Here is a 26276-nt window from a genome sequence, read left to right on the forward strand (position 1 = left end):
CACACACACACACACACACACACACACACACACACACACACACACACCATTTATCTCTGCATTTTCTGTGCTGTTTGTCCCTATATTTTCCATGCCTTATTAAAGTATGACTGAAGCCATCATGATATTTCCCAACAAGTACTGGGTGTGCCTGACCCACTTCATAATTCCATAAATTAATTAGCAATTGAACAATCTAACAAAGTTTAGTACATAAAGGTGCCTGAGAACTTCATTAGCATTTTTGGTACAAATAGCAAAATTTTGTTCTTATCAAATAATCATTTTTAAAAGCTTATCTATCCTCAATTTTTTCTACTACGTGCTGAAAATTAGTACTTCCCAAAATCTTGTCTATGAACCATGGCAGATTTTGAATGCTCTGTAAACTTTTACTGCAAAAGTCCTTATTTCTTAAATCCATATTTTTAATACTGATTTCTATTCCTTCTACCCTGGCTCCTTTCTCTCCCATTTTCTACCCCTTGAATTAAAGAAAAGCCTAACAGAACCCAAAAGAACAAATCACAGGAGAGAATTTAAATATTGTACTGGCCAACAGTATAGTTTTGGCTTAGAAAATACAGCATAAGGCAAGTTTGTCATGAATCTCCCATCCAAATGACCCTACAAATTCAAGTTCATGGATAGTAAGAGAATGAGTCCAATTCCAAACCCTGCATGAGAAATTTATACCCCATTCTAATGTGTTCCAAAAAGGTTTGGAACTTAGAACAAAATGTTCCCCACAAGAAATCATTCTGATCGGGGTGGCCAGGTGGCTCAGCGAGTAAGACTGGCTCCAGTGTTGGGATGACCTGGATCAAATCCGGGCTCAGATACTCAGCACCACACCCAGAAATAACTGGCCGTGTAACCTTGAGCAAGTTACTTAACCCCAATTGCTTTAAAAAAAAAAAAAAAGAAAGAAATCATTCTGATCCAATAGTTGCTGGGTATCTTGAAGGGAAGAAATGTGAAACATACTATGTGACTCAAGAAACTGCAAAGTTCAAACCTTTATCCTGCTTCCTGCACGGCCTTAGTGCAAAATAACTAATGAGCTAACTACTTCCAACATTATCAGAAATCACAAGTAACTTGACCATAACTGTATGAGAGGTAATACAATCCAGTAGACTATTTTTAAGTTTAGAAATAACTATATAAAATGTATTAATAATTATGTTTGGGGTGGGGGAGGATGCATAGTATATTTTGCTGCCTAAGAATGTGGAGCACAAGTTTTATTTCAGACTGTTCTAAAATCAACTTTAAAAAAAATTTATTTTAGATTTCCTGCAAAAGTGATTTTATACTGTAACTATGCAGAGTTTTAATTCCTGGCACAATAGGTTTACACTCTCATGCTACAAACTACTGGTAGAAGCTATGTGGAGTCAAATTCTACATAAGGCAAGTCTGTCATGGAGCTAATCCAAAGGGCTGAGTGAAATGAGCACCAAGAGGCTCTGGAAATAAGAGAGTTTCACTTAAAATGGATGCATTTGACAATAGATTATTGTGATGCTCCAGGAAGTCATATTATAGTAACATTTAAAACAGAACAAATACTGTAAGTTTTATGAATTTCTGCATCATAATGACATTTTACAAATTCTTCATTATCTTAAAACTGTTTCATAATTCGAAAATAATAAAGTATCAAATTAAACACCAGGATATTTAACCACAAATCAAGAGTCTGCTGTATTTTGCTGAATGGCCCAATGAAAATTTATGCAAAATTGACATCTATTGTTTTATCAATCATATCAACTTTAGCAGATAAATTTTTTTTTAAAAAGCCAATTGGAACTTGATGTAAGGAGAGGGAGGAGAGAATCAGTTTATTCATTCATACCTTCAGTTAGCACTTATTTACTCAAGTCAATATAATGAGTGAGATAATTATCTCATTAAGATCCAGAAATAGATGCTATTACTCAAAGGAAATTATTCATAAAATCTCAGAGAAACCTAACCTGATTCCCTTGGGCAAGCAGAGTTTTTAGTCTGGCTATTTCGGCTCGGAGCTCACGAATGAGTTTGACGTTAGGATCCTCATTAATGGTAGGCTTGTTGATGATGTTTTTGGCTCTATTTGCATATCGAAGAGTACTTAGGGTTTCTCCATAATTGACATCGGCAGGTGAAATAGCTGTGAAGAATGAATTCAAAAATTATTTATCCAGCATTGAGTTTCATTTAATACAAACTTGGTTCATAATCTAAAAGTCACATTAATCTCAGGTTGTTGAGTAGACTTAAATATTCACTGCTCTAGTAATGAGTATTAGACATTATCTAACATTAATAAGGAGAGTGTTCACTACCAAATTAAATTCCAGTTAGCTTGACTTAATTCTACAAGTGATCAAAATATTTTTGTATCTGAAGTTAATACCCATAGAAAAAGAACTTAGGAGTTGTTTCTCTTAAATGAATAGAAAAGTATTATCATTATATTCTTTAATACTAAACTAATACTAATACTAAACTCCAATTTTGAAATATGACCCAAGGGGACAAAAGAAGTTAAAAGAATGAGGGCTGATTAAGGGAAGTTTCTCAATCAAGGAATGTGAATCCTGTGTGGATGGGACAGGGTCTTCTCACTCTGTTTTTCTATCAAACAAAAAATGAAATGTACTTTTCTTTTCTCCATTCATATAGTTATTATAATTATTTACAAAGCACTAAAAAGGAGATTTGGTATGACAGTCCTAAAGCATCTGACAATTGCTACAAAGAACACATATCTTTCAGAAGCTTTTGCAAAACTCTGCAAAATAAAAAACAAAAAACGCAGGAATAAGAAAGCTCCAGGAATTTCAATAACAAATTCCCTTGACTTTAGCAAAACACTGTAAAAGGAAAAGTAAAGTAAAAAATGGAGGGACAGCCAAATGTGATTGTTTCCGATGGCTAGCCCTAAATGTAGGGTATTTTACAAGATTCTGTCATATGTAGCTGGGAATATATTCACAAGAAATTCTTTTAAAATACATTTCTTTTGGTACCACAGATAGAGAATATTCCTAACCCTTTAAAGTTAAAAGGAATCTATTTCAATAGGAAAAAAAAAACTTTTACAACACCGGGCATACTTCTTTCAGATTGAAATTACAACTGACCTATCTCAATTCTCAAGAGTTAGTTACACAGAAAATATTCTCCATGGAGGTCTTTTTTTCAATTTATACATCTACTGAGTTAAAAGCTGAAATGGCTCTTAGAGATCATCTAGCAAATTCCTTCATTTTACAAATGAGAAAATTGAAGCCTGGAGCAGTTTAAGTGACTTAATGATCCAGGAAATAAGCAGCAGAGTCAGGATTTGAATGTAGGTCTTATGAATCAAAATATAGTGTTCTTTATAGTACAGCATGTTTCTTCCAACTACTTCATTACTATTCCCTAGGATTACATGACAATATAAAAATTAGAGTAACTTAAACAAGAAACAGTAAACTAAACTGTCTGAAAACAATATTGTTTTCAATAGTTCTAGTAAGAATGTTTCTAGGAATGGTAATCAGTCATAACAAGTAATCAAGAAGTAAAATTATATACCTATATACATGTATAGGTGTATGTATGTATATATACATATAAAGTGGTACATATGTATTTATAAATCTGTATAAATGTATATAAATCGATATGTATATGTGTGCATACACATGCACATGCATACATACACACAAATATATTGTGTGCATGTATGTGTGCACATATATGTGTACATACAAATACATGTGTGTGCATGAGAGAGAAACAGAGACAGACAGAAACAGAGAGAGAAAGAGAGAGATATTCTTGAGTTCTGTGTAACTCTGGGCAAGTCACTTTACTCTATTTGCCTTAGTTTCCTCATCTGTAAAGTGAGCTGGAGAAGGAAACAACAAACCACTTCAGTGTCTTTTCCAAGAAAACCCCATTTGGGATCACAAAGTATATACATATACACACATATATGGACACTGATAAAATTTTGTTTCTTGATTAAGATTGCTGGTTATCTAGGAGAGGCAAAGGAAAAAGGCCCCCAAAATACATTAGGCCTCAAGATATAAGTTCCTTTGGGGGGAAAGAGTGGAGGAAGGAGACAAAGACTGAAATCCACCACCTCCCCATGCGAATAACACAAGGCAATTGCTAGTGAGGCCACTGCTATAGGGAGGTAACAGAATGAGTGGGCCAGGAAGACATTCACCAGGCATGGTGGATGCAGGAAGCATTCCATCTGGTAACTTTCCATTCTAACTAATTAGTCTTGCTACATAAGTAGGGTAAGCCCATTTGTTCCTACTTCTTGAGAGAATATAAGTTCTGTTGGTGTCATCTAAATCTCAGTGCCAAGGGAATAAAGTCCCAGTCACCCCAGTCTAGTTGCAGTTTGGGTTGTAGTATAAGCCTAAGTATAATTTCTGTTGAATTAATATTTGTACCAAAGCTTCATTTCAGTGTATAAAATTAAAAAAAAATTTTAATTAAAGTTAACTCATGAGGAAAGAATCTATCTTACTTCTTAGAGCATTGCAAATATTGTATAGTAAAGAGATTCTGTTCAAAAAGGAAAGAATTGCCAAGATTCCAGAAGGAAAAGGTAGAAAAGCCACCAAAGACAAAACAAAAGAAATGGGCTCAGACTGCAACATAATATAATTAGGTTTGATAAAAAAGACTTTTCTGGTGCTGAGGGGTTTTAAATAGTAGAAACAGGTGCTAAAGAAGGCTGGATATCTCCTGCTCAGTTGATCTTATAAAACTGGTTTTTCATCTAAGACAGTTTAAACATAGCTTTATTAGAAAGTAGATGGATTTTCAATGTCCACATTAAACTAACTAGTTTCACCAATCTCTGACAGATGAATGAGCAAATTATGGCGAGGGCAACCCACTTTAAATCATAGAATTTTATAGCTAGACAGGAACTTGGAGATCATCTTGTCATGTTACAGATGAGGAAACTGAGGCCCAGGAAGGTTAAACAACTTGCCCAAAGCCAAACAGCTAGTTATTATCAGAGCTGGTATCAATACTAGAAGTTGAGTCCTCTAATTCACAATTCAGAGGTCTTTACACTAGACCTTGAAACAACTTCAGTCTTGTCTTTAATATTTCCTAAAATTTATTCTGAGGATGACTGTGGACATGAATATCTGACTTCATAACTCCAGGTTAACTGCTGACTACTATCCTTAGTGATGAAAAGCAGAAATCACCATACCAACTAGAACCCATTTCTTTTTCTCTACCCTTCCAATGACATCATTGCTTCTTTTTCTATTTCCTTTGCTAACTTTATTTTTTGCTGTTGTGTTCTGCTGTTTTTAAACAAAAGTACATTTCAAATTTTTATTGATAGTATATAGAAGAAAATTATGTCTACTGATCTAATAGAGCAATTACTATCAAATAAAATCTTAGAAAAACTTACATTAATGCTAATAGGTAATTAACTTGGTTCCTTTGGAAAAATAGCTCTTCAATATAAGTTTATAGGCTTTTCTCATAACAGGTATACATGTGATAACTAGGGGTCTAATGGGGTGAAGCTGTTTGTTCATTTGAAAAAGAAGATTCGGGCAGCTAGGTGGTGCAGTGAGTAGAGCACTGGCCTTGGAGTCAGGAGGACCTGAGTTCAAATCCGGCCTCAGACACTTAACACAAAAAAACTAGCTGTGTGATGTTGGGCAAGTCACTTAACCCCAATTGCCCTCCAAAAAAAAAGAAGATGATTCACTAAAGCCAAAGATGATCATAATTTAGGAAAATTAAAATTCTAATCACATTTTATTCCTTAAACATAAGAGGAAAAACTTTCTAGAGTCTTTTGTACATCAAAATGAGTCACCATTAGGGGTGGCCAGGTGGCTCAGCAAGTAAGAGCACCGGCCCCAGTGTCAGGATGACCTGGAGATCGAATCCCGGGCTCAGACACTCAGCACCACACCCAGAAATAACTGGCCGTGTAACCTTGAGCAAGTTACTTAACCCCGATTGCTTAAAAAAAAAAAAATGAGTCACCATTAACAAATAAGGTTGTTATACCTCTTGGCTCTCACTTTTTAAAAACAGATTCTCATTCTCAGGTTGCCACATTATAGTATTCTGAAGCTGAAGACACATCCACAATCATCAAATCAATGGGTATATAAATAATGAAAGCGAAGCAGTGACATTTCCCAATCAGCACAGAAAAGTATATAAATAAGAAAATCTTTACTGACCTTAGATTCAGGAATTCCTATTCTTAAGCCCAGTGGAACTGAGGTGGGATACCACAGAAAAACCTAAGGAAGTGACTATCTAGGATACTCAAGCTAATATGAAACTCACTTGAAGAAATTAGAAGTAACACTGTGGGGAAAAATGTATGGCACAAGAAGTTTTGGGTGTTTTATGATAATTTGATATATGAGGAAAATAGAATGATGCTTCATTAAATATTTATTTCTTTATTCAAGATACTATCATGAAAAATAAGAAAATTTGTTCCCCTTCATCAATCAAGGTGAAAAGTAGAAAATGTTCAAATGTAACAAGTTTCACTTGGGTTCAAGGTAGTCACAAAATATTTGCCATGTTCTATGTACAGCTCAATTTAGCCTTATCCTTTCACCCATAGGTGGAGAATTCTCAAATTAGACTTAGACTTAGTCCTTCCCTTCTCTTCCTCCAGGCATTCTAGGACAAATGTCAAGAGGTCTTTAGTAATAATACTGTGTGTACAAGAGATTGCAAAACTGGATGGTGACAACACATTTTTCCTCTTTCAACTATTGAACTGAATGATATTCCTCACTTTCTAGGACATATATGTGGGGTGTTATCTGTTCTAAAATCAGAAAAAGAAGATTTCAAGAATGATGATATGGCACTAAGGAAAGAACACTGCCTGATTCAGAAAATCCAGCTTGATGGGCTAAGTCTGCCATCAACTAGATGGGAGCTTAAATAAATCTCTCAGCTTCTCCGGTACTCTTTCCTCATCTACAAAATGAAGGAACATATGATTGCTAAATTCTACAATTTGATGATTCTAGGACCTGCACCTCCAAATTTTAAGCAGAAAAAATATATACTTTAAAAAAGAATCGCAGCAATTTAAAACAATTTCCTTACCTTTGAATTGTATTTTCTTTAAAAAAAATAGTAAATTATATTTTTCACTTAGCACTTTATAGCAAATATTAAGATGTGTATGTGTTTTCACATCTATAGGCACCATGGTATAATGAGAAGAGCACTGCACATTACCAGGATTAAAGAAAATGTTCTCTCCCTTAGCGGCCACTTGACCAAGAACAAATCCCCTAAACTTCATCACATGCAAAAGAGGAATATTAATATTTGTGCCACCTACATCATACTATCGTGGTAGTAAGGAAAATGTTCACAAATTAAATCCTTACACAAAATGTGAGATTATCATTTGTGTTATGGTGACATAAACTCAGCGGTGCTGAAATCACTCAGTGAGACAGAATAGAGAAAAAAGAGAAGAGTCCTAAGACAAGACTTAGGGGTTACCCATGTTGAACAGAGATGACTACAGAGACTGAGATGGGACAGCAAGAAGGACAGGAGGAAAAACAGGAGAGATCAATCATAAAAACCCAAAGAAGAGATCATTCAGGAGAAGTGATCCACAGTGTCAAAGGCTACAAAAAGGTCAAGAAGGATGAGGACTGAAAAAAGGTCATTAAATCTGGTTTTCAGGAAGATTACTGGTAACTTTTGAGAACATTTTGAGGCTGCAAGTCAAATTTCAGAGGGCCTAGAAGATACTGAAGAAAGGGGACTGCCTGAGCATAAACAGCTTTTTCAAAATTTTAGCTAAGAACAGGAGGAGAGGCACATCATGATAGTAGGGATAGAAGGAGCTAGTAAGATGTTTTTAAGGATAAACAGGGAGATTTTAGCATGTCAAAGCTTCCAGGAAGAAGCAAACTGGGAGAAATTTGAGAGCAATCACTTAGAGAAGAATGGTGGATAAGGGGACAAGAGTACATGGAGAGGAGTTGTCTCTGGAAAGAAGAAGGGATATATCATCATCAAAGGCTTGAATGAAGGAAAAGATAATGAGGAATAAAATCAGATGAGAAGAAAGGGAAAAGATGGGGCTCATCTCAACTGCCTCAACTCTCTCAGGGAATTATGAGGCAAGATCTCCAACTGAGAATGTAAGGTGGGAGATGCTATGGGAGATCTGAAAGAAGCAAAGATTCTGTGATAGCCACGATGGTAAGTTAAAGAAAAATCACTTAGGGAAGAGTAGATAAATGCACTGCTGCTACAAGGGCCCAGTTGAGATGAGAGGTAATAAAGTCTTGTGACTTGCTCCAGTTCTATTCAGTAACACATGAAATGATGGGAGTAACCCAAGGTTGGAGAATAGCAAGACATGATCAGCAATAGGACAAGGGAGCAAGGTACTCAAGGGGATATGCAGTCATGGCAGGGTAGCAGCTGCTGGTAGAAAGCTGATACCAAAGAAGACCTGAATTGCCATCAACAAACTTTTTTTCAAGGAGGGAATAATGAGAGCCAAGAAATGTGTCCACATGCAAAGCACCCTGAGCTGGCAGATGAACATGTGCTCAAACCCCATGTCCTGAAGACCACAATGTCTTTGAAGTGTCATGACTATGTTAAGGATGGAGACATTTTTACTGTTATTCTTGCCAATGAGGACATGAGCTTCACCTGCTTACTGAGACTGTATTTGCCACATTTTTCTCAGGCAGGCAGGCCAAAGCCCAACAGTCTACAGACTGAACAGCCTGTCTAGCTTATCTGGGACAAAGCTGACAGATAAACACAGAGAGTAGGGCTGTTCCCCTGGAAGCTAGAAAGAAGGTAGAGACCTGTGAGGAGTCAGCAACAGCAGAATTCTAATTCAGAGGCATATCTGGACATGGATATTGTCGACTTTCCCCGTGAAAACTATAGACATGTGTTTCATGTTGAATAAAATTTGGGGGAAAAAGAAAAAGAGAAAGAGCAAAAGATAATATGGAGTTGAACTAGTTTACCAAAGAATTTGAGATTGGAGAAGAAGAGATGTGTAGCCAAAGCAGAGATCATGGTCTGGATAAGTACTGAAGAGTGGAGGAATAAGATGTCATCTTAATTGAATCAAGTCTTTTTTATTAAAATTTTATGTTTATTTTTCATTTTAATATTGACTATATTTTAATCTATAAAAGAAAATCCATTTACTTTTATTCCTATTGCCTTTCATTTTTTCCCTGTAGATTATAAAGCATTATACAAATACATATTTATTCTTATTATATAGGTTGGTAACTCCCCAAAAAGAGAAAAAAAAATCCCCACCTCTTTTAAGCAAAAATAAAACCTACGTATTTACCCCTCACACCATTACTTTGGCTTTTATAATAAAGTAATGGCACAGGTTCAATGATTTCATGATGTTGTGATTGTTAATGCACATAGGACACAAGCCATATTAGCAGATATGCTTTAAGACAGAAAGAAAAACTATTAATTGAGAAAGGTGTAAATAGTGTGAATTCCTAACAAGGTACATTAAACCTAAATACATATAACTGTTTCACACAAGGTACAACATATGCTGGAAAAAGAATTAAAACTCTTACTGGCAATCATGATAGTTTTAGAGTTTCCTCCAAGGCTATCTTTTAGCAACCAAGTCAAAACAGAGTCCCTGTAAGGCACAAATACTTGCTTCTTCTTTACAAGAGGGTTTGCGGCATCCTGAGATAAATCAGCTGTAGAGGAAAAAACAGGTTTATGAAGGCTTTTTTTTCTTTAATTCTGGTTCAAAAGAGCTTTAAGCTATTATTCTGCAACAAAAATACCAAGTTAATTGCTTCATGGTAACAGGGTAGGAAGAGGTATATGGAAGGGAGCTAAGAGCAACACTGCGACTTACCTAAGGCAGAAATAACATTTCCCAGAGTAACAAGGGATTTGTTAATGTTCCCTCCTTCCTTCAATCTAACCCCAGTGGCTCTGGTGGCATCTGCTCTCTCACTCCCCGCTAGATCAACCAAGTGGATCTTGCTCACAGTTTCACATGGCATTTCTGAATCAAATTTTGCCTGAAGTAAAATACACAAACAAAAATAAAAAGGTACATGGATCTCTGATGTTGTTTATGAAACAAATTTTAATTATTTCACACTCCTCCCTGTGGTTTCTCAGGGTATAGTTTGGGGATTTGTTTGTTGTTTGTGTTTTTGTTTGTTTTATTGCCCTTCATGCTGACTATGAAACTGAAAATTCAATTTAATACAACTAAAATACCTCAATTTAATCAGTGTGGTTTTATGTCCTTTAGCGAGGGAAGACAAAAGTAACCATTCATTCAGCTAAATATCTTTTTCTATTAACACTTTACAGAGGTTATTTGTTCAAGTACAGACTAGAATAGACGGCCTTTAAGGTCAGTTCCAACTCCGACACTATCTAATACTATGATTAGTTTCTCCACACATGATTTAAGAATTAGGGGAATATGTGAGTGTGCATGTGTATTTTTTTTTTACCAAATCCTTAGAAATGGAAGTCAGAAATAGAAACACCAGGTTTTTTTTCTTTGCTTAGACTTAAAAGGCAAGTTAAAACTCAGATAAATGTGAAAATTTTGGTTGATCTTCCAAATAAATACAATAGTATCTAGAAACCTTACAAAATTAAAGCTATATGAATGAATTTTCTCCTGACCAGTGTGCATCTCCACCTGGATGTCCTGCTGCAATCTCACAGGAGACAAACAGTATCTGAAAAAAGCTATAAGTGGTCAGAGAGACTATGTAAAAAATCAGAAGTCATGCTATATAAATCGGAAGTCATATGTAACATCTTTAAAATGCTATTCAAGGAGACAAAGTTTTATTCATTCATTTGAAAAAAATTTATTGAGGACTTAGTGCAGAGTTCAGACACTTATATAATAAGGGGTTTAGAGATAACTAAGGAACTGTCTATAATGGTAATGGGAATTTTAAGATCTTCCCTGCCCCTTAATAAGCCTAAGGAAATTTGAAGATTGTCCTGTAGCAGCAAGTACCCTAGCATACCCAGGACAGCTGCTAGCACAGGTTCTTAGATCTGCTTTTCTAAAGGAAAGCAACTCAAAAAAGGGTTAACAATCTTACTTTAATCAAACATATACCATTTACCTAGTTCAGGGGAAAAAGTCAACACCCTAAACTTCAGAGAATACAAACAGAAATTACAAGCAGACAACAATACACACAGAGACACAGACCAGCAGACAGGGCTTCCAGCTGTCTGACCATTACAACCATACCTATCAGTTACCAGAGAGAGAAGCACCAACATGTGGGTTTTCAAAGCCAGGGGTTCAACAGCTGCCCAATGTCTCATCTGGCCAAATCAAACAACTCTTCCCATGAATGAGCCCCAAGACATACCCTCCTGACCCACTGCCTGATTTCAAAATAACAAGGTGTGAGCATTCCTGAAAAACAAGTCTCCCACCATAGGCTCCATGTGACCACCTTCAGCCTATTAGGGGGCAAAGTATATTTTCAAATCAGGGAAGGTCCTCAAATTCACTTAAGCCTATCAAGAGACCAAGAGAAGATCTTCAAATTCCCATTACCATTACACTTCCCTGCTTTGAAGATCTTCCAGGCCCCCCTAATAGGCCAAATGTAATCACGTGGACTCTATGGTGGGAGGAGTTTACCAAAGGGAGGAGCAGAGCCCACAGGAAGCTTGGAGTCAGAGCAGTTAGACCCAGAAGGAGGAGAGGATGCTCCCAAGGAAACAGCTAGACTTGTGAGTATTTGTTTTCCCCCTGCTGTGACAGCTAGGCTTGTGCATGTTTGTTTGTGGGGAGACTGAAGGATGGTGTGGCTCCCTGATGTGCTATGGTACATTAATTTCTTTGTTGCTATGATGGATTTGGTTTCTTGGTGTTGGGATTTGGTTTTTCCGGGTGTCTGAATAAATGTTTTGCTTCTGTCTTATATATGGAGAGTCTGTTATATTTTGCAATTAAGATCTAAGCCAGCATATTTGTAGTCACTGCCAGTGCTGTGAATATTGTGTTGGCACTACACTGTCCAAGGAGTCAAGGAGTTTCCAGTGTAGTAGGGGAAATAAAACATGTAAACAAAATAATAATAACAGTTGTCCAACAACAGCTTCTCTTTATAATCCCAAATATAACAGCTTTTTACAATATCACAACCTGAAATACTTCTAAAAGCTAATTTGTTTGTTATACATGGATTAAACATTCATGTTGAGGCGGTTCATTTATTATACCTGCTCAGTAAGAATCAAAGATCTTGAGCTCAGAGCCTCTTGGAGGCTGCCTTCTAAACTGACCTATTCCTTTTCATAAAAAATATGAGGCTCAAGATGGTGACATGCCTTGCCTGAGGTCACACAAGTGGTGAAGTATAAAAAGCAGGATTTGAACCCGGGTTCTCTTACCATAGAATCAAAGGCCTTTCCACAACACTATGAAGTCTACCATGAGATACCAGCAGGACATCCAAGTGAAGATGTAAATTAGTCAGGAGGAAATTAATTTATCCAGCTTCAATTTCATAAGGTTCTAAATAACATTTTATTTACTTCAGAAATCTACCAAAGCTTTCCCTTCTGTCTATGTTTTCACACAATTTTTAAGACTAAACAAACAAATAAAAATTTTATTGGTATTTCTAATTCTGAAATTGTTTCCAAGGCACCTGGCAAAAAATAATAATTTTTCCTAATTCCTAAAATACTGCATTAAGAAACTAATTACATAGTTTCACATAATTTCAAAGTTGAAATTGACCTCAAAAACCATCCATTCTGACTTGTACCTGAACACTCTCTCTAAAGCATTAAAAAAGAAAAATATTTAGAAGAATGAATGATGATTATTTTTCTCTTTACTCAATAAGGAGAATAAAACCAATAAAGCTGAAAGATAAAATGGAAAAAATTTATAACTGTTTGAAACTAGAAATCAAGATACCATAATCAGGCACTGAGTAGATAGATGCAAACATGTCACTGAGTATATTAAATCAAAGAATGAGGACCTAAGACCTCAAATGACAAAAAATGCCACTGAATGTAACTGTACATGAGAGAATTTTTAATTTTCTTTGAGTTGCAAAGTATTCAAGGAAATTTTTTTTGAGACTGGGTCTTTCTATCTTGAACAGGATAAAAGTATAGCAGTTACTCAAGGCCAGAACCCACTGCTGATCAGCAGAAATACTTTGACCTGCTGCATTTTTTCCTCCCTGGGCTAGATCAACCCTCCTTAGGCAGCCTGGTGGTCTTCTACTAGGGGCTCAACAATTTGGTGCCAGACTTAGTGTAGACACCTGATCAGCTTTAGCTCAAATTCCAAACTCAAGTGATCCACCAGTCTCAGCCTCCCCACAAGCATGCATTAACACAAGTAGCCAAGGATTTTTTTTTCCAAAACTAGAATTAAAACAAAGACTACTCTCATGTTTAAAATACAATGTTTTACTATGGGGGTGAGGTCAGACTCCTCCATTGATCATTTCTATTTAACTGATTTATAAAGGCTCTTAAGGTTTCCCATGTACTTTATCTGTTTTATCTCATTTGATCCTCACAACAAGCCTATAAAGTGCTAAGGGCATTGTTAATTTTTAAATTTTAAATATTATCAGTATTTCCGGATGAAAAAACTGAGGCTAACACTTAGTAAGTATCAGAGGCGAGATTTGAATCCATTTCTCCACTGACTCCAAGACCAAAAGTCTTTCCATTATACCATGATACCTCTCCAAAGACTTAAATGTTAGATCCCAGTGTTTCTCTCTGAATACCTTGGACTTTTGAAAAATATCTGCTGTTTCCTCCACTAAAGTCCTATACTGGATGCCTCAGAGGGTGTAGACGAGCCCTTGTTATTAAAAGTTACACCAGTGGAGTATAAATTGGCAGTTCTTACCCACATCTACCTAGAAAGAGGTTTGAAACTGGCCATGGTGAAAAACTTGTATAACAGCAAAAGACCACCCTAGGCTCATCACCACCAGCTGGTGAATATATTTAGCATCTCACCTCATATAGATCATCTATTATGACAAAGTTGAGATGTGATCTACATGAATGGAAGAATTATCTACTCCTAAGAAATCTCAATAGCTCCTTCAGGTATGAGTCTGCTTTGTTGGTCTAAGTATTAAACTGAATTTTAATTGCAATAACTTCCATATATATTCAACACTTGACTTTTGATTACAATTAAATTTTTGCATTAATACTTATAAATGTTCACATCTCCTTTCGTATCATTCTAACAATCTTAATCAAGTTTGTTGGGGAGAAACCCATGGGGTGATAATGGACCTTGACACAATTATTCACCTTGGTTTCCAGCTGACTTGACTCAAAATCTATTATCTCCCACAGAGTTTACAAGAATGAAAACTTTTGCTTAATTAAGCATATGAACAAATTTTCAAGTCTAGTATAGAACTGAAGTCTGCTAAGTACTTCTTAAGGGTATACCTCAAGACACTTCAGACTACTCTAACTGTAACTCTAGAGAAACTACAACTATCACACACTATTCTTAAAAAAAAAACCAAAATATTCAGCCACCTTTGCCTGCCTTTTACTCTGGGTAACAATAATAATTGGCTTTCATATGTTGCTCATCAAGAACTAGACATCAGGCATTCGGGAAGTGCATTTGCTGATTGAAGGGCCCTTAGTTCTCTTTACCTGAGTGAAGTTGATGGTGAAAATGGCATGAGACCTGCTGCTAACATCATTCATTCCTGTTGCGGCAGTGGTTCGATTTATATTTCCAGCTTCCATAAGTTCTTCTACATCACTGTAATTCTGTACTAAATGTTTCGACAAGTCTGAAGCAGAAAAACCAATTTTAAAAAAAGAGATCTTTGCAACTTCCATTAAATTAAATAACAAGTTTACGTCTATTATATACCATACAATTGTGGCAAAAAGCAGCACAATAAGAGTATGATTTGCCTTTTTAAATGCAAGAGCATAATCTTGTTCCTATTAATAGTCATGCTTTACATGTTATTCTAAAACTAGACAATTATAAGGGAAAAAAATTAATGCAGCTTACAAAAAATATACCTACATGCTAACATTTTACTGAGAATGAGGAATAATCAAGGAACAGACAGCACCATGGTATGGTGGAAAGTATACTAGATCTGGAGTGAAAGGTTCACCAAAGGTAAAAAGGACAAGGTAATCATAAGGGATTTTATAAGGTTAAACTGTTTACAATCCTACATGGGAAGATAATTATTTGTAAATCATAAGACTTTTCTCATTGTTAGGGTATTTGGGAGTGTATAAAGATAGAGGGCACAGGTGTGAGTTGAATATGAAAGGATGTTATCTAAAAAATAAAATTGAGTGAAGAGAGGAATGTACTGGGAAAAGAGAAAGGGAGATGTAGAACAAGGCAAATTATCTCATATAAAAGAGACAAGAAATAGCTTTTACAGTGGAGGGGACAAGTTGGAAGGTGAAGGGAATTAGTGAACTTTACTCTCATCAGAACTGGCTCAAAGAGGGAATAACATATACTCAACGGGGTACAGAAATCTATCTTACCCTACAGGAAAGCAGGAGGGAAAGGAAATAAGAGAGGGTAACATTCTGAGGTTTAGTGCATACATTGCAATGGTATCCAAAAACAGATGTATCTGGAGTACTGCATCATCCACAGGAAATCACTTTTCAACCTAGACTCCATGCTTTCTTGGGTGAATATACATCACCCTTCCTTGTGGCACATTTGTTTTCATTAGAGCAGCCAACAAAATTGTTTTATCTTCTAAGAAAATCTGAATGGTTTTGATGTAAAAATGAGACACTTTGTTGTAAAATAGCCTGTAAGGTAGTATGGTTTTTGTTTTGACTAAATAAAATGCTTATTTAAAATCCACAAATTTGAAGGTGAGGAACTCAAAGCAAAGGACCATTTTCGCCATTCTTTGTATTCCCAATACCTAGCACAATGCCTGGAACATTGTTAAGTGTTTAACGAGTGTATTTCATTTTCATTAGACTGACATCTAGGCCTATGAAGTTAAGAGTTCAAGTACGGTGGTTCCACTATATTTGACAAAGTATATACTGGACAAAAAAGTTTGTTATAATAATCTTTGCAAATTCTTTTCATTTTATTTCCATTTGTAGACTTTGAACACTCTTAGAATGATTAGTGTGCTTAGCTGAATGTCCTGTTAAAATTTCTTTAAACTGGTTTTGTCTTTCACTGTTTCTCTGCTTTACAGGGCCCTGCTCATAATCATTTTTTGTACAATTTAACAAATTAGTTCTCTAGTTGGCAAGTAAGTCAGATTATTAGTGACAATCAATCGATAAATTTTACTAAGCACTTCAAAAGAGATTGTGGTAGACATTCAGGATACAAATGCAAAGAATGAAACAATCTCTACTCTTTTTTTTTAAGCAACTGGGGTTAAGTAATTTGCTCAAAGTTGCATGGCCAGTTTTGTGTGTGTGGGTGTTAAGTATAGGAGGCCGGAACTGATCCCGGGTCCTCCTAAGCCTGACTTTTTTTTTTCTTACTCACTGCGCCACCTAGCCACCCCCACAATCTCTACTCTCAAGAAGTCTTTCAGGCTCTCTTAGTCTCCTTATTATGGCAACTAACTATGAACAAAATTATTACATTCAGTGTATGTTATTTATATGGTCCACTTCCCATTTTTTATTTTCAATTACTTGTTAAATTATTTTAAATTTTTGTTGTTTCAATCCTACACCATCTTTTCTTCATTGTTATTCTTTCTTCTTGTGTTTTTACTAATTCTGATTTTAATCAGTTTATATTTAGATGAATCATTGATAGACTGCATATAGATAGAAGTTTAAGGATAATTTCCACAATAATCAGTCTTTTCCTGTCTATAAAATATAACCTATTTCATTTTCATGGAAATTAAGTGGAGCTTACCATGTCTAGCATCTACACGTTCCTTCCACAAAGACAGTCTTTGCCGTATAGAAATATGAGCTGATATGCAATCCACAAGTTTTTGGTCCCTCTCATTCATGTATAAACTACTATGAGCATAGTCACTTAATAAAAATTCAATTTTGGAAAATGATAAAGTAGAGCAATAGAGATCCTATTTACACATTTAATCTCACCACTAAAATTTTTTAAATGGAAAGCATAAATATCTTTTTAAAAAACACTCACAGTCAATACCACAAATGTCTTTCCATGGTAAGAACTCTAAGAACCTCTTTATTATCATTATGTGTCATTGGGGTAATAAATATAGAGACAGCAGGCAACTCTTCTTCAAGAATCATAATAATAGTTTTAACTGTAGCACAAAGCAGGAATTACTTACCCTGTATGAACACATTTGAAAATTAATCTTCAAATGGCATTTCAAACCAGGAGACTTTTACTTAATACATAAAACAAGGACTTTAAAAACTAGTTTGGCTACTTAAACATTTCAAAGAATCATTTCACAAGATTCAATTCAATATACATTTATCAAGCACCTACCATGTGCAAGGACTGAGGAGACAAAGACAAAAATGAAACCACACCTGCCCTCAAGAAGTAGATACTCTATACCACTTCTAGATCTATATCCCAAAGAGATCATACAAATGGGAAAAGGACCCACATGTACAAAAATATTTATAGCAGCTCTTTTTGTGGTGGCAAACAACCAGAAATTGAGGGGATGCCCATCATGTACTATATGAATGTGATGGAATAATATTGTGCTATAAGAAATGATGAGCAAGTAGACTTCAGAAAAACCTTGAAAGACCTGAAATGAACTGATGCTGAGTGAAATGAGCAGAACCAGGAGAACACTGTACACAGTAACAGCCACATTGTGCAATGACTAACTTTGATAGACTTAGCCTTTCTCAGCAATGCAAGGATCTAAGACAACTCCAAAAGACTCATCATGGAAAATGTTATCGACATCCAGAAAAAGAACTATGAAGTCTGAGTGCAGATAGAAGTATACTATTTGCTCTCTCACGTTTTGGGGGGGATTTTTGTTTTGTTTTGTTTCTTCTTTCCCGTGGTTCATCCCATTGGTTCTAATCTTCTTTACAATATGACTAATGTGAAAATATGTTTAATATGAATGTATAAGTAGAGCCTATATCAAATTGCATGCTGTCTTAGGGAGATGGGAGGGGAAGGAGGCAGAGAAATTTTAAAACTCTTATGGAACTGAATGTTGCAAACAAAAAAAATTAATTAAAAATTTTTAAAAAGAAGTATATATTCTACTGGAGGGAAAAAAAACTTATACATACTTAAGTAAATATAATGTAAATGGGGGAGGGGAGTCAAAAACTACTGACAAGTTGGGGTAGTCATAAAAAGTATAGTGTGGAATGTGGAGCTGAGCCTTTAAGGGTGCTGGGGATTCGAAAAAATTAGAGGGGGGAAAAAAGTGAAGGGAAAACATTTCAGGCACAGAGGACAGGAGGTAGGAGATGGAACACTGAGGATAACAAACAGTTAAGTAGGTCGATTGGGTTGGAATGGAGAATGTATGAGAAGAAATACAGATCATAAGCTATGATTGATGAGACCTCAGAGAAAGAAAACAAAGCCCAGAAAGGCTTTGTGACTTGACCATGGTCACACAGCTAGTATCAGAGCCAGGATCTGAACCCAGGTCCTCTGACTCCAAAGCCAGGGCACTCCACTGCTGTATTGGGATCCATAATTTGGTTGGATAGTTTTACTTTTAAATAAGTACATAGGAATTTATACATTTCAAGTGTGAAAGAAAAAGACCAAAAGACTTGTGCTATATCATTTTTTTTCTCATAAGCAACACTTTTCTAAAACCTGATACCAATATCCAAAAGCAGAGATCTATAAAATATATGTTCTTACCCTCAACATAAGGTCCTTCTTTGGGATGTTCACGAACTCTCAAATTGTAGGTTTTTGATGACTTCCGCCTAAGTAGATCTCTCACACGTTCATTATAGATCTCAAGGTAGCTAAAAATTGGATTTAAATGAATTTACATTTCAACATATTTAATGCATATAAATTTCAATTCTAATTGGGGAACATAATGTGAGTACAAAACGAATATGTAATTTTCTTACCAAAAATAGGAAGCTTGCATACATTCCCATGAGGATCAAAGCTACAGTAGCAGTGTAACATATTCACACTTAGAAGCCAAGGACTCACCCGTCTGGGGTAATTTCCCTACACCAAATACATTCTTCTAATTAGTTTATATTTAGATGGTATAGATGCTGTCTAGGCAACTCATTAAAAGGACAAGAAGTTTTGTTTCCCTCAACTATCACAAATTAGCAGAATAGCAGACTATCTGTGAAAGGGAAGCTAGAGGATTCCTAAAATCAGGTTAGAGTTACAGCGACAGTGTCACTCAAAACCAATTCAGACAGGCTCCACCCAACTCACACACAAACTGGGTTCCAAAAGATTTAAGTCAGGGGCTTTAAAATCAGAAAAGCATGTTCTCTGGAAATAATATTATAAGAATCAGGTTCTCTGGCAAATACCACAAAAGTCTATAATCAACCTAAAGGGAAATATTAAAGAATCTAACCACTACAGATGAGTTCCATAAACATCCCCTTTCCCTAGTGACATTTGCCCAGCTCGAAGTTAATACCATAAGGCAACTGATTGGGGGAGAGATGTACTTGTAAGAAAAGGTAGTAAGACATGGGAAGAGGGCATGAGACTCCATGGATTCTCAGGGTGAAGAGCTGTTAAATAACAAGGATTCCCACTACTACTAACCCCAAGGACACATCTTAGCCACGAGCAGATTTCCTATCATTCCCTTTTAGTTCTGAAGACCCCAGAGACTGGCTTTCTCCTACCCTTTTCACAGCCACCACTTATTTAAGAATTTCTTCTCCTATTCCTCAACAGAAAATGATAAAAGAACTGCGAACTATTAACAACCATATTAAAGAATTCTTCAAATTACTAATAAGCAAAATTAAAATCAAAACAACCCTGACATTTCAACTCATACTCAGCAAGCTAGCAAAGAAAATAAAATATTGGAAAAAGTGATGTTTAGGAGTTTTTCTATTTCCCAGACCCACTGGTAAACAGCAACTAATGTATTGCTGTTACATCTATAAACTGATATAACCATTTCAGAAAGAAATATGTAATTATGCTGATAAAATGGCTAAATTGGCTTTACCCTTTGACCCAAAGATGGCAAATACTCCAAGGAGTCAGTGAAAAAAAAAATTATACGTGAATGGAAAGAACAACATTCTAATCTTCCTAAAATGCAAGTCTGACCATATCACACACACACACACACACACACACACACACACACACACCATACCACCCCCCCCCCCCCCATTCAATAAACTCCAACAGTTCCTTATTACTTCCAATGTAAAACCCTTTGTTTGGCTGTTAAAAGTTCTTCATAACCTGGACTCTCCCTACCATTCCAGTGAAACTGGCCTCCTTGCTGTTCCTCAACACAACACTCACATCCCCTAACTTTGGAGTGTTTTCACTGATTGTCCCCTATGCCTAGAATGCTCTCCCTCCTCGTTACTAACTCCTGGTTTCTTTTAAGTACCAGCTAAAGTTCCACCTGTATAAGAAATCTCTCCCTGTACTCTTTAATTTTAATGCCTCCCCTTCAAGACTACCTCCAATTTATCTTGTATAGATCCTGTTAGTATAAAGTTGCTTTCATGCTCATATCTCCCCCATCAGACTGTGAGGTCCTTGAAAGCAGGCACTGTTTTATGCTTTTCTTTGTAATCTCAGAGCTTAGCAAAAAAAAAAAATGCTCAGCCCATAGCAGGCACTTAATAAGTAATAGCTGACTGACAAAACTGAATGCTGTAAAAATCATAATGATCAAGTTTGGTTGATCATTATAAAATGGTAATTAAAAAAAAACAAAGATTTTACAAGGTACCTCCCCGCCTCCTTTACAGAAGTAGGGACCAATGGCTGTGGAACACTGAAAACAATGTCAGACTCTTTTTGACATGTTAGTTTTGCTAGGCTGGTTTTCTTTCCTCTTTTTTGTTATTTAATATAAGCAATAATAAGGATTTATGTTGGGGAATGTATGTGATTTAAAAAACAAAGGTCATCAATAAAAATTTATCCAAAAGAAAAAGTTTCTCTATTTCCCAGACCCACTGGTAAACAAAATCTAGTCTTACACAATATGGCCCTTAGTGATTTTTCTAAGGATTTGTGGAGACAGACACAAGAAATAAACAGAAACAAAGTAGGAAGCTTCCATTTCTTCCTCATTTTTTTTTTACTTAGACCATTAGGAAAAGACAATGTTACTCACTCATGTTACTACTAGGTGTCTATATGTCAATGCATCTAAATTTCAGATAATTAAGGCTATCTTAAGTGTTTCTTCTAAGAAGCTAGAGTAAATTTGGGTTCTTGAGGATGAAAAATAGGACAGTGTCTCTATACAGTAGGAAATGAAGAAGTGGGCTGGACTGGGCTAGACAAATGCCAAGGAGGCAAATGTTAGGGGAAAGGGAGGAGAAAGGAGCTGTTTGAGAGAAAATGTTTACTACTACTTTATGCCTCCTTCTTCCTGCTTTCTGTGACTACCACTACAGCCCCAACCTGGACTAAGCCTTCAGTGTCCTAGAGGAGACAACAGCCAAATGGCAACAAAGGGGTAAAAGGAGATTCCCTGTGATCATAAGCACTTCCCAGGTGAAGGCATAGTTAAAAGGGATGAATGAAAGTGAACTTGCTAAAAAAGGGACCACCCTAATCTAGAAATTCAATCTAAACAAAACTCACCTGACTTCAGTTCGAAAAGATGCTTCATTCCATTTTGTCATTTCACTTATACGACTGAACAAACCTTCACAAATTCGAGGTATTAAGCCAGAATCACCCTGTAATAAGAATCAAGAACTGATAAAATAATTTCTTGCAACACAAACAACCTCCAACTAAATATGCAGGAAAAAAGAACACTGGAGGTTCCACAGCTAGTCATAGGTTCATGGGTTACAGTTCCAGCTTTAACAGGTAATTTACTCTGGGGAAAAAATGTATTTAGGCTTTATGGGCCTCAGTTTCCTCATACATAAAATGAGTTTTACTGGATGATCTCACAGGTCTCTTCTGACTCAAATTCTATCTAGCATTAATGGATTCAATGCTAGACTATGACTAATTCAATTACAACATTAAGCATCAGATATATACAAAGTATAGGACCTAATACATATAAGAATGAAAAACAACATAATCTCATCCCTCAGGGAGTTTACAAACCAAAATGGAAAATAAGATAGGTACACAAATAAGTATAAAGCATGGTTGTTGTTCAGTAGTTGTCGTATCCAACTCTTTGTGACCCCATGGACCTTCTATCCTCCACTATCTCTCAAATCTGTCCAAGTTTATGTACATTGTTTCCATTATACTATCTACCCATCCCATCCACGGCCATTCCCTTCAATCTTTCCCAACATCAGGGTCTTTTCCAATGAGTTCTGTATTCTCATTATGTGGCCAAACTTTAACTTCAGTATTTGATCTTTCAGTGAATAGCTTCAATTAATTTAAGTATTGACTGATTTGATCTCCTTGCTGTCCAAGTGATTCTCAAAAGTCTTCTCCAGCACCACAATTAAAAAGCTCAGCTTTCCTTATAATCCAATTCTCACAGCCATGCACTGCTACTGAAAAACTATAGTTTTGACTATATAAATGTTTGTCAGCAAGGCGATGTCTCTGCTTTTTGGTATGCTGTCCAGATTTGCCATAGCTTTCCTTCCAAAGACCAAGCATCTTTTAATTTCAAGGCTATAGCAACCATCTATAGTGATCTTTAAGCCCAAGAATATAAACTCTGACACTGCTTTCATTTCTTTTCCCTCTATTTTCCAGGAAGAAGTGGGACCAGTTGTCAAGATCTTAGTTGGTTTTGGGTTTTTTTTTTTTAATGTTAAGCTTCAAGTCAGCTTTTACACTCTCCTCTTTCACCCTTATCAAGAAGCTTCTTAATTCCTCTTCATTTTCTGCTATCAGAATGGTATCATTTGCATATCTGAGGTTGTTGACATTTCTCCCAGAAAACTTAATTCCAGCTTTTAATTCACCCATCCTGGCATTTTGCATGAGGTACTCTGAATGTGACTTAAGCAAATAAGGTGGCAATATATAGCCTTGTTGTATTCCTTTTCCAATATTAAACCAATCAGTTGTTTCGTGTTCAGTTCTAACCGTTTCTTCTTGACTCATATACAAGTTCCTCAGGAGACAAGTAAGATGATCTGGTATTCCTATCTCTTTGAGGACTTGTCACATTTTATTGTGATCCACACAGTCAAAGGCTTTAGTGTAATCAATGAAGCAGAAAGTGTTTTTGCTTTCTCCATAACCCAGCAAATGTTGGGAACTTGGTCTCTAGTTCCTCTGCCTCTTCAAACACCTCCCAGCTCTTCTGGTAATTCTCAGTTTACATATTGCTGAAGCTTGGATTGCAGAATTTTAAACATAACCTTGCTGGCATGTGAAACGAGCATAACTGTTCAGTATTTTGAACATTTCTTGGCATTGCCTTTCTGATCTATTCCAATCCAGTGGCCACTTCTGAGTTTTCCAAATTTGCTGGCATACTGAGTACAGCACCTTAGCAGCACCATCTTATAGCTCAGCTAGAATTATATCCCGTCCTCTATGCTTATTGTTAGCAAAGCTTCCTAAGGCCCACTTCAGTATCTAGGATATCTAGCTTTGGATCAGTAACCATCCTCTATCTTGTAAAGTTCTATTGTGTATTCTTGTCACCTCTTCTTAATCTCTTCTGCTTATGTTATATCCCTACCATTTTTGTCATTTATCATGCCCATTTTTGCATGAAATGATATCTCTATTTTTCTTGAAGAGATATCTCTATTTTTCCTGAAGATACTTCTAGTCTTTCCCATTTTATTATTTTTTTCAATTCTTTTGTATTATTCATTTAAAAAAAAATCTTATCTCTCCTTGCTATTCTCTGGAATTCTGCATTGGGTATGTATTTTCCTTTCTCCTCTGCCTTTCACTTTCCTTCATTCTCTGGCTATTTGTAAAGCCTCATCAGACAGCCACTTTGCTTTCTTGCTCTTCTTTTTCTTTGGAACATTTCTCATTGCTGCCTCCTATACAATATTGCAAATGTCTGTGCGTAGTTCTTTAGGCACTCTATTAACCAGACCTAATCCCTTAAATCTATTCATCACCTCCACTTCATACTCAGAACTGATGATATAGTCTGGTGATTTTCCCTATTTTTTTCAATTTAAGTTTGAATTCTATAATAGGAAGCTCATGATCTTAACCACTGTCAGTACCACGTTGTGTTTTAATGGACTGTACAGAGTTTCTCTACCTTTGACTGCAAAGTATATAATCAATTTGATTTCTACATAACATCTGGTGATGTCCATGTGAAGAGTCAGCTTTTGGGTTTTTGAAAAAGTATTTCTTATGACCAGTGATAAACTGAAAAATTGTAAATCTAGACAATGCTAAAAGAAATAGGAAATCACTTTCAGCTAGATGCACCAGGGAAAGCTTAATGGACAAGGTAGCACCTGAGCTGAACCTTTAAGAAGGAAAATAATTTCAACAGGCAGAGATGGGGACGAAGCATGGCTAGAACATGGATTGCTTAAATGTACTAAGAGATGAGCACACAGGACAAGATATGGGAACAACAACTGACAAGAGTATATGAAGCGGCATAGAGAGAAATAAGGCTAGAAAAGTAAACTGCAGCCATATACAGGGAGCACAGAATGCTGGGTTAAGATGCTTGTAGTTGGGGGCAGCTAGGTGGCACAGTATAGAGTACTGGTCCTGAAGTCAGGAGGACCTGAGTTCAAATCTGGCCTCAGTGTGACACCTGACACGCTTACTAGCCATGTAACTTTGGGCAAGTCACTTAACCCCAATTGCCCTGCCTTCCCCCCGCTCCAAAAAAAAAAAAAAAAGGACAAGATGCTTGTAGTTAGCCACTGAGGGTTTTTGGTCAGAAGAGTAACATGGTCAGACTTTTCTACATCAGTAAGATTATTTTGGCAGCTATACGAGGAAGGGGAGAGATTGAAGACAAGAATAAGTATGTCTCAACAGCACAGGATAAGAGGCAAAGAGGACCCAGCAAAGATGATGGCAGTGTTACTGGAGAGTAAGAGACAGATAGGAGAATCAGAGTAGAGCTTGAATCAATGGGACTTGGAAACCAACTGACAGATGACCAGGGAAGATTTAAAGTCAACTCTGACATTAATCCATATGACTACTTAGATGGCAGTACCTTCAACAGAAATAGGGAAGCTGGAGGGAGGGTCATATGATGGGAGGGTGGGGAGGGCAGGAAAGGAATGAAGATCAGGGGAGGTGACAGGACTTGAATGCAATTTTGGTCAAGTTAAATTTAAAGTTCCAATGGCACATGTAGCTGGAAATGTCAAATAGGCAACTGGAAACGTGTGAATGGAGCTCAGAGGAGAGAACTGATGTGGATATAAAGACTTAGGATGGGGTGGCCAGGTAACACAGCGAGTAAGAGCACCGGACCCAGTGTCTGGATGACCTGGGGATCAAATCCTGGCTCAGACACTTAGCAACCACCCAGAAACACCTGGCCCTGTAACCTTGAGCAAGTTACTTAACCCCAATTGCTTAGGGGAGGCCAGGTGGCTCAGCGAGTAAGAGCACTGGCCCCAGTGTCGGGATGACCTGGGGATTGAATCCGGACTCAGATACTTAGCACTACACCCAGAAACACCTGGCCGTGTAACCTTGCGCAAGTTACTTAACCCCAATTGCTTATTAAAAAAAAAAAAACCTTAGGAGTCATGGGCAGCTAGGTGGCGCAGTGAGTAAAGCACCAGGCCCCAGAGTCAGGAGGACAGGAGTTTGGTTCTGGCCTCAGACACTTAACACCCACACACAAAAACTAGCTTAGGAGTCATCTGCATAGCTGATAAATGAAACTGTGAAAAGGAGTAAGATAACGAGGGCATTCAGTGCAGTAAAAGGGGCCTATGACAAAACCTTGTGGACCAAGGACACTTGAGGGCAAGAGGAGGAGGGAAAAGCCCCAAAGGAGACTGAGTCCAAGCTTCATTTTACAGTAAAAGAAACTGAGGCCCTGTCATAATTTTTTTCTCACTAAAAAGGATAATGACCTAAACGATCTTATAATCCATTCTAA

General features: G+C 36.6%; 1 protein-coding gene across 10 annotated transcripts in view; it reads right to left on the reverse strand.

Moving 5' to 3' along the window:
- The window catches only part of KIF16B (kinesin family member 16B), a 401835-nt gene that overhangs the window by 323228 nt on the left and 52331 nt on the right, over positions 1 to 26276 (reverse strand). For all 10 annotated transcript variants that reach the window (XM_069075448.1, XM_069075446.1, XM_069075444.1 and 7 more), the window contains exons 5-10: positions 21857 to 21954; positions 18932 to 19041; positions 14746 to 14888; positions 9932 to 10100; positions 9636 to 9767; positions 1986 to 2161 (exon numbers count right to left, since the gene is read on the reverse strand). In XM_069075448.1, coding sequence (XP_068931549.1) covers positions 1986 to 2161; positions 9636 to 9767; positions 9932 to 10100; positions 14746 to 14888; positions 18932 to 19041; positions 21857 to 21954 — 828 coding nt within the window. The remainder of the gene's footprint in view (positions 1 to 1985; positions 2162 to 9635; positions 9768 to 9931; positions 10101 to 14745; positions 14889 to 18931; positions 19042 to 21856; positions 21955 to 26276) is intronic.

The sequence above is a fragment of the Petaurus breviceps genome, unplaced genomic scaffold (assembly GCF_028583685.1).
Source record: "Petaurus breviceps papuanus isolate PSGF00001 unplaced genomic scaffold, PetGlider_PUasm1.0 90919, whole genome shotgun sequence".
In the NCBI taxonomy this organism is placed as follows: Eukaryota; Metazoa; Chordata; class Mammalia; order Diprotodontia; family Petauridae; genus Petaurus; species Petaurus breviceps.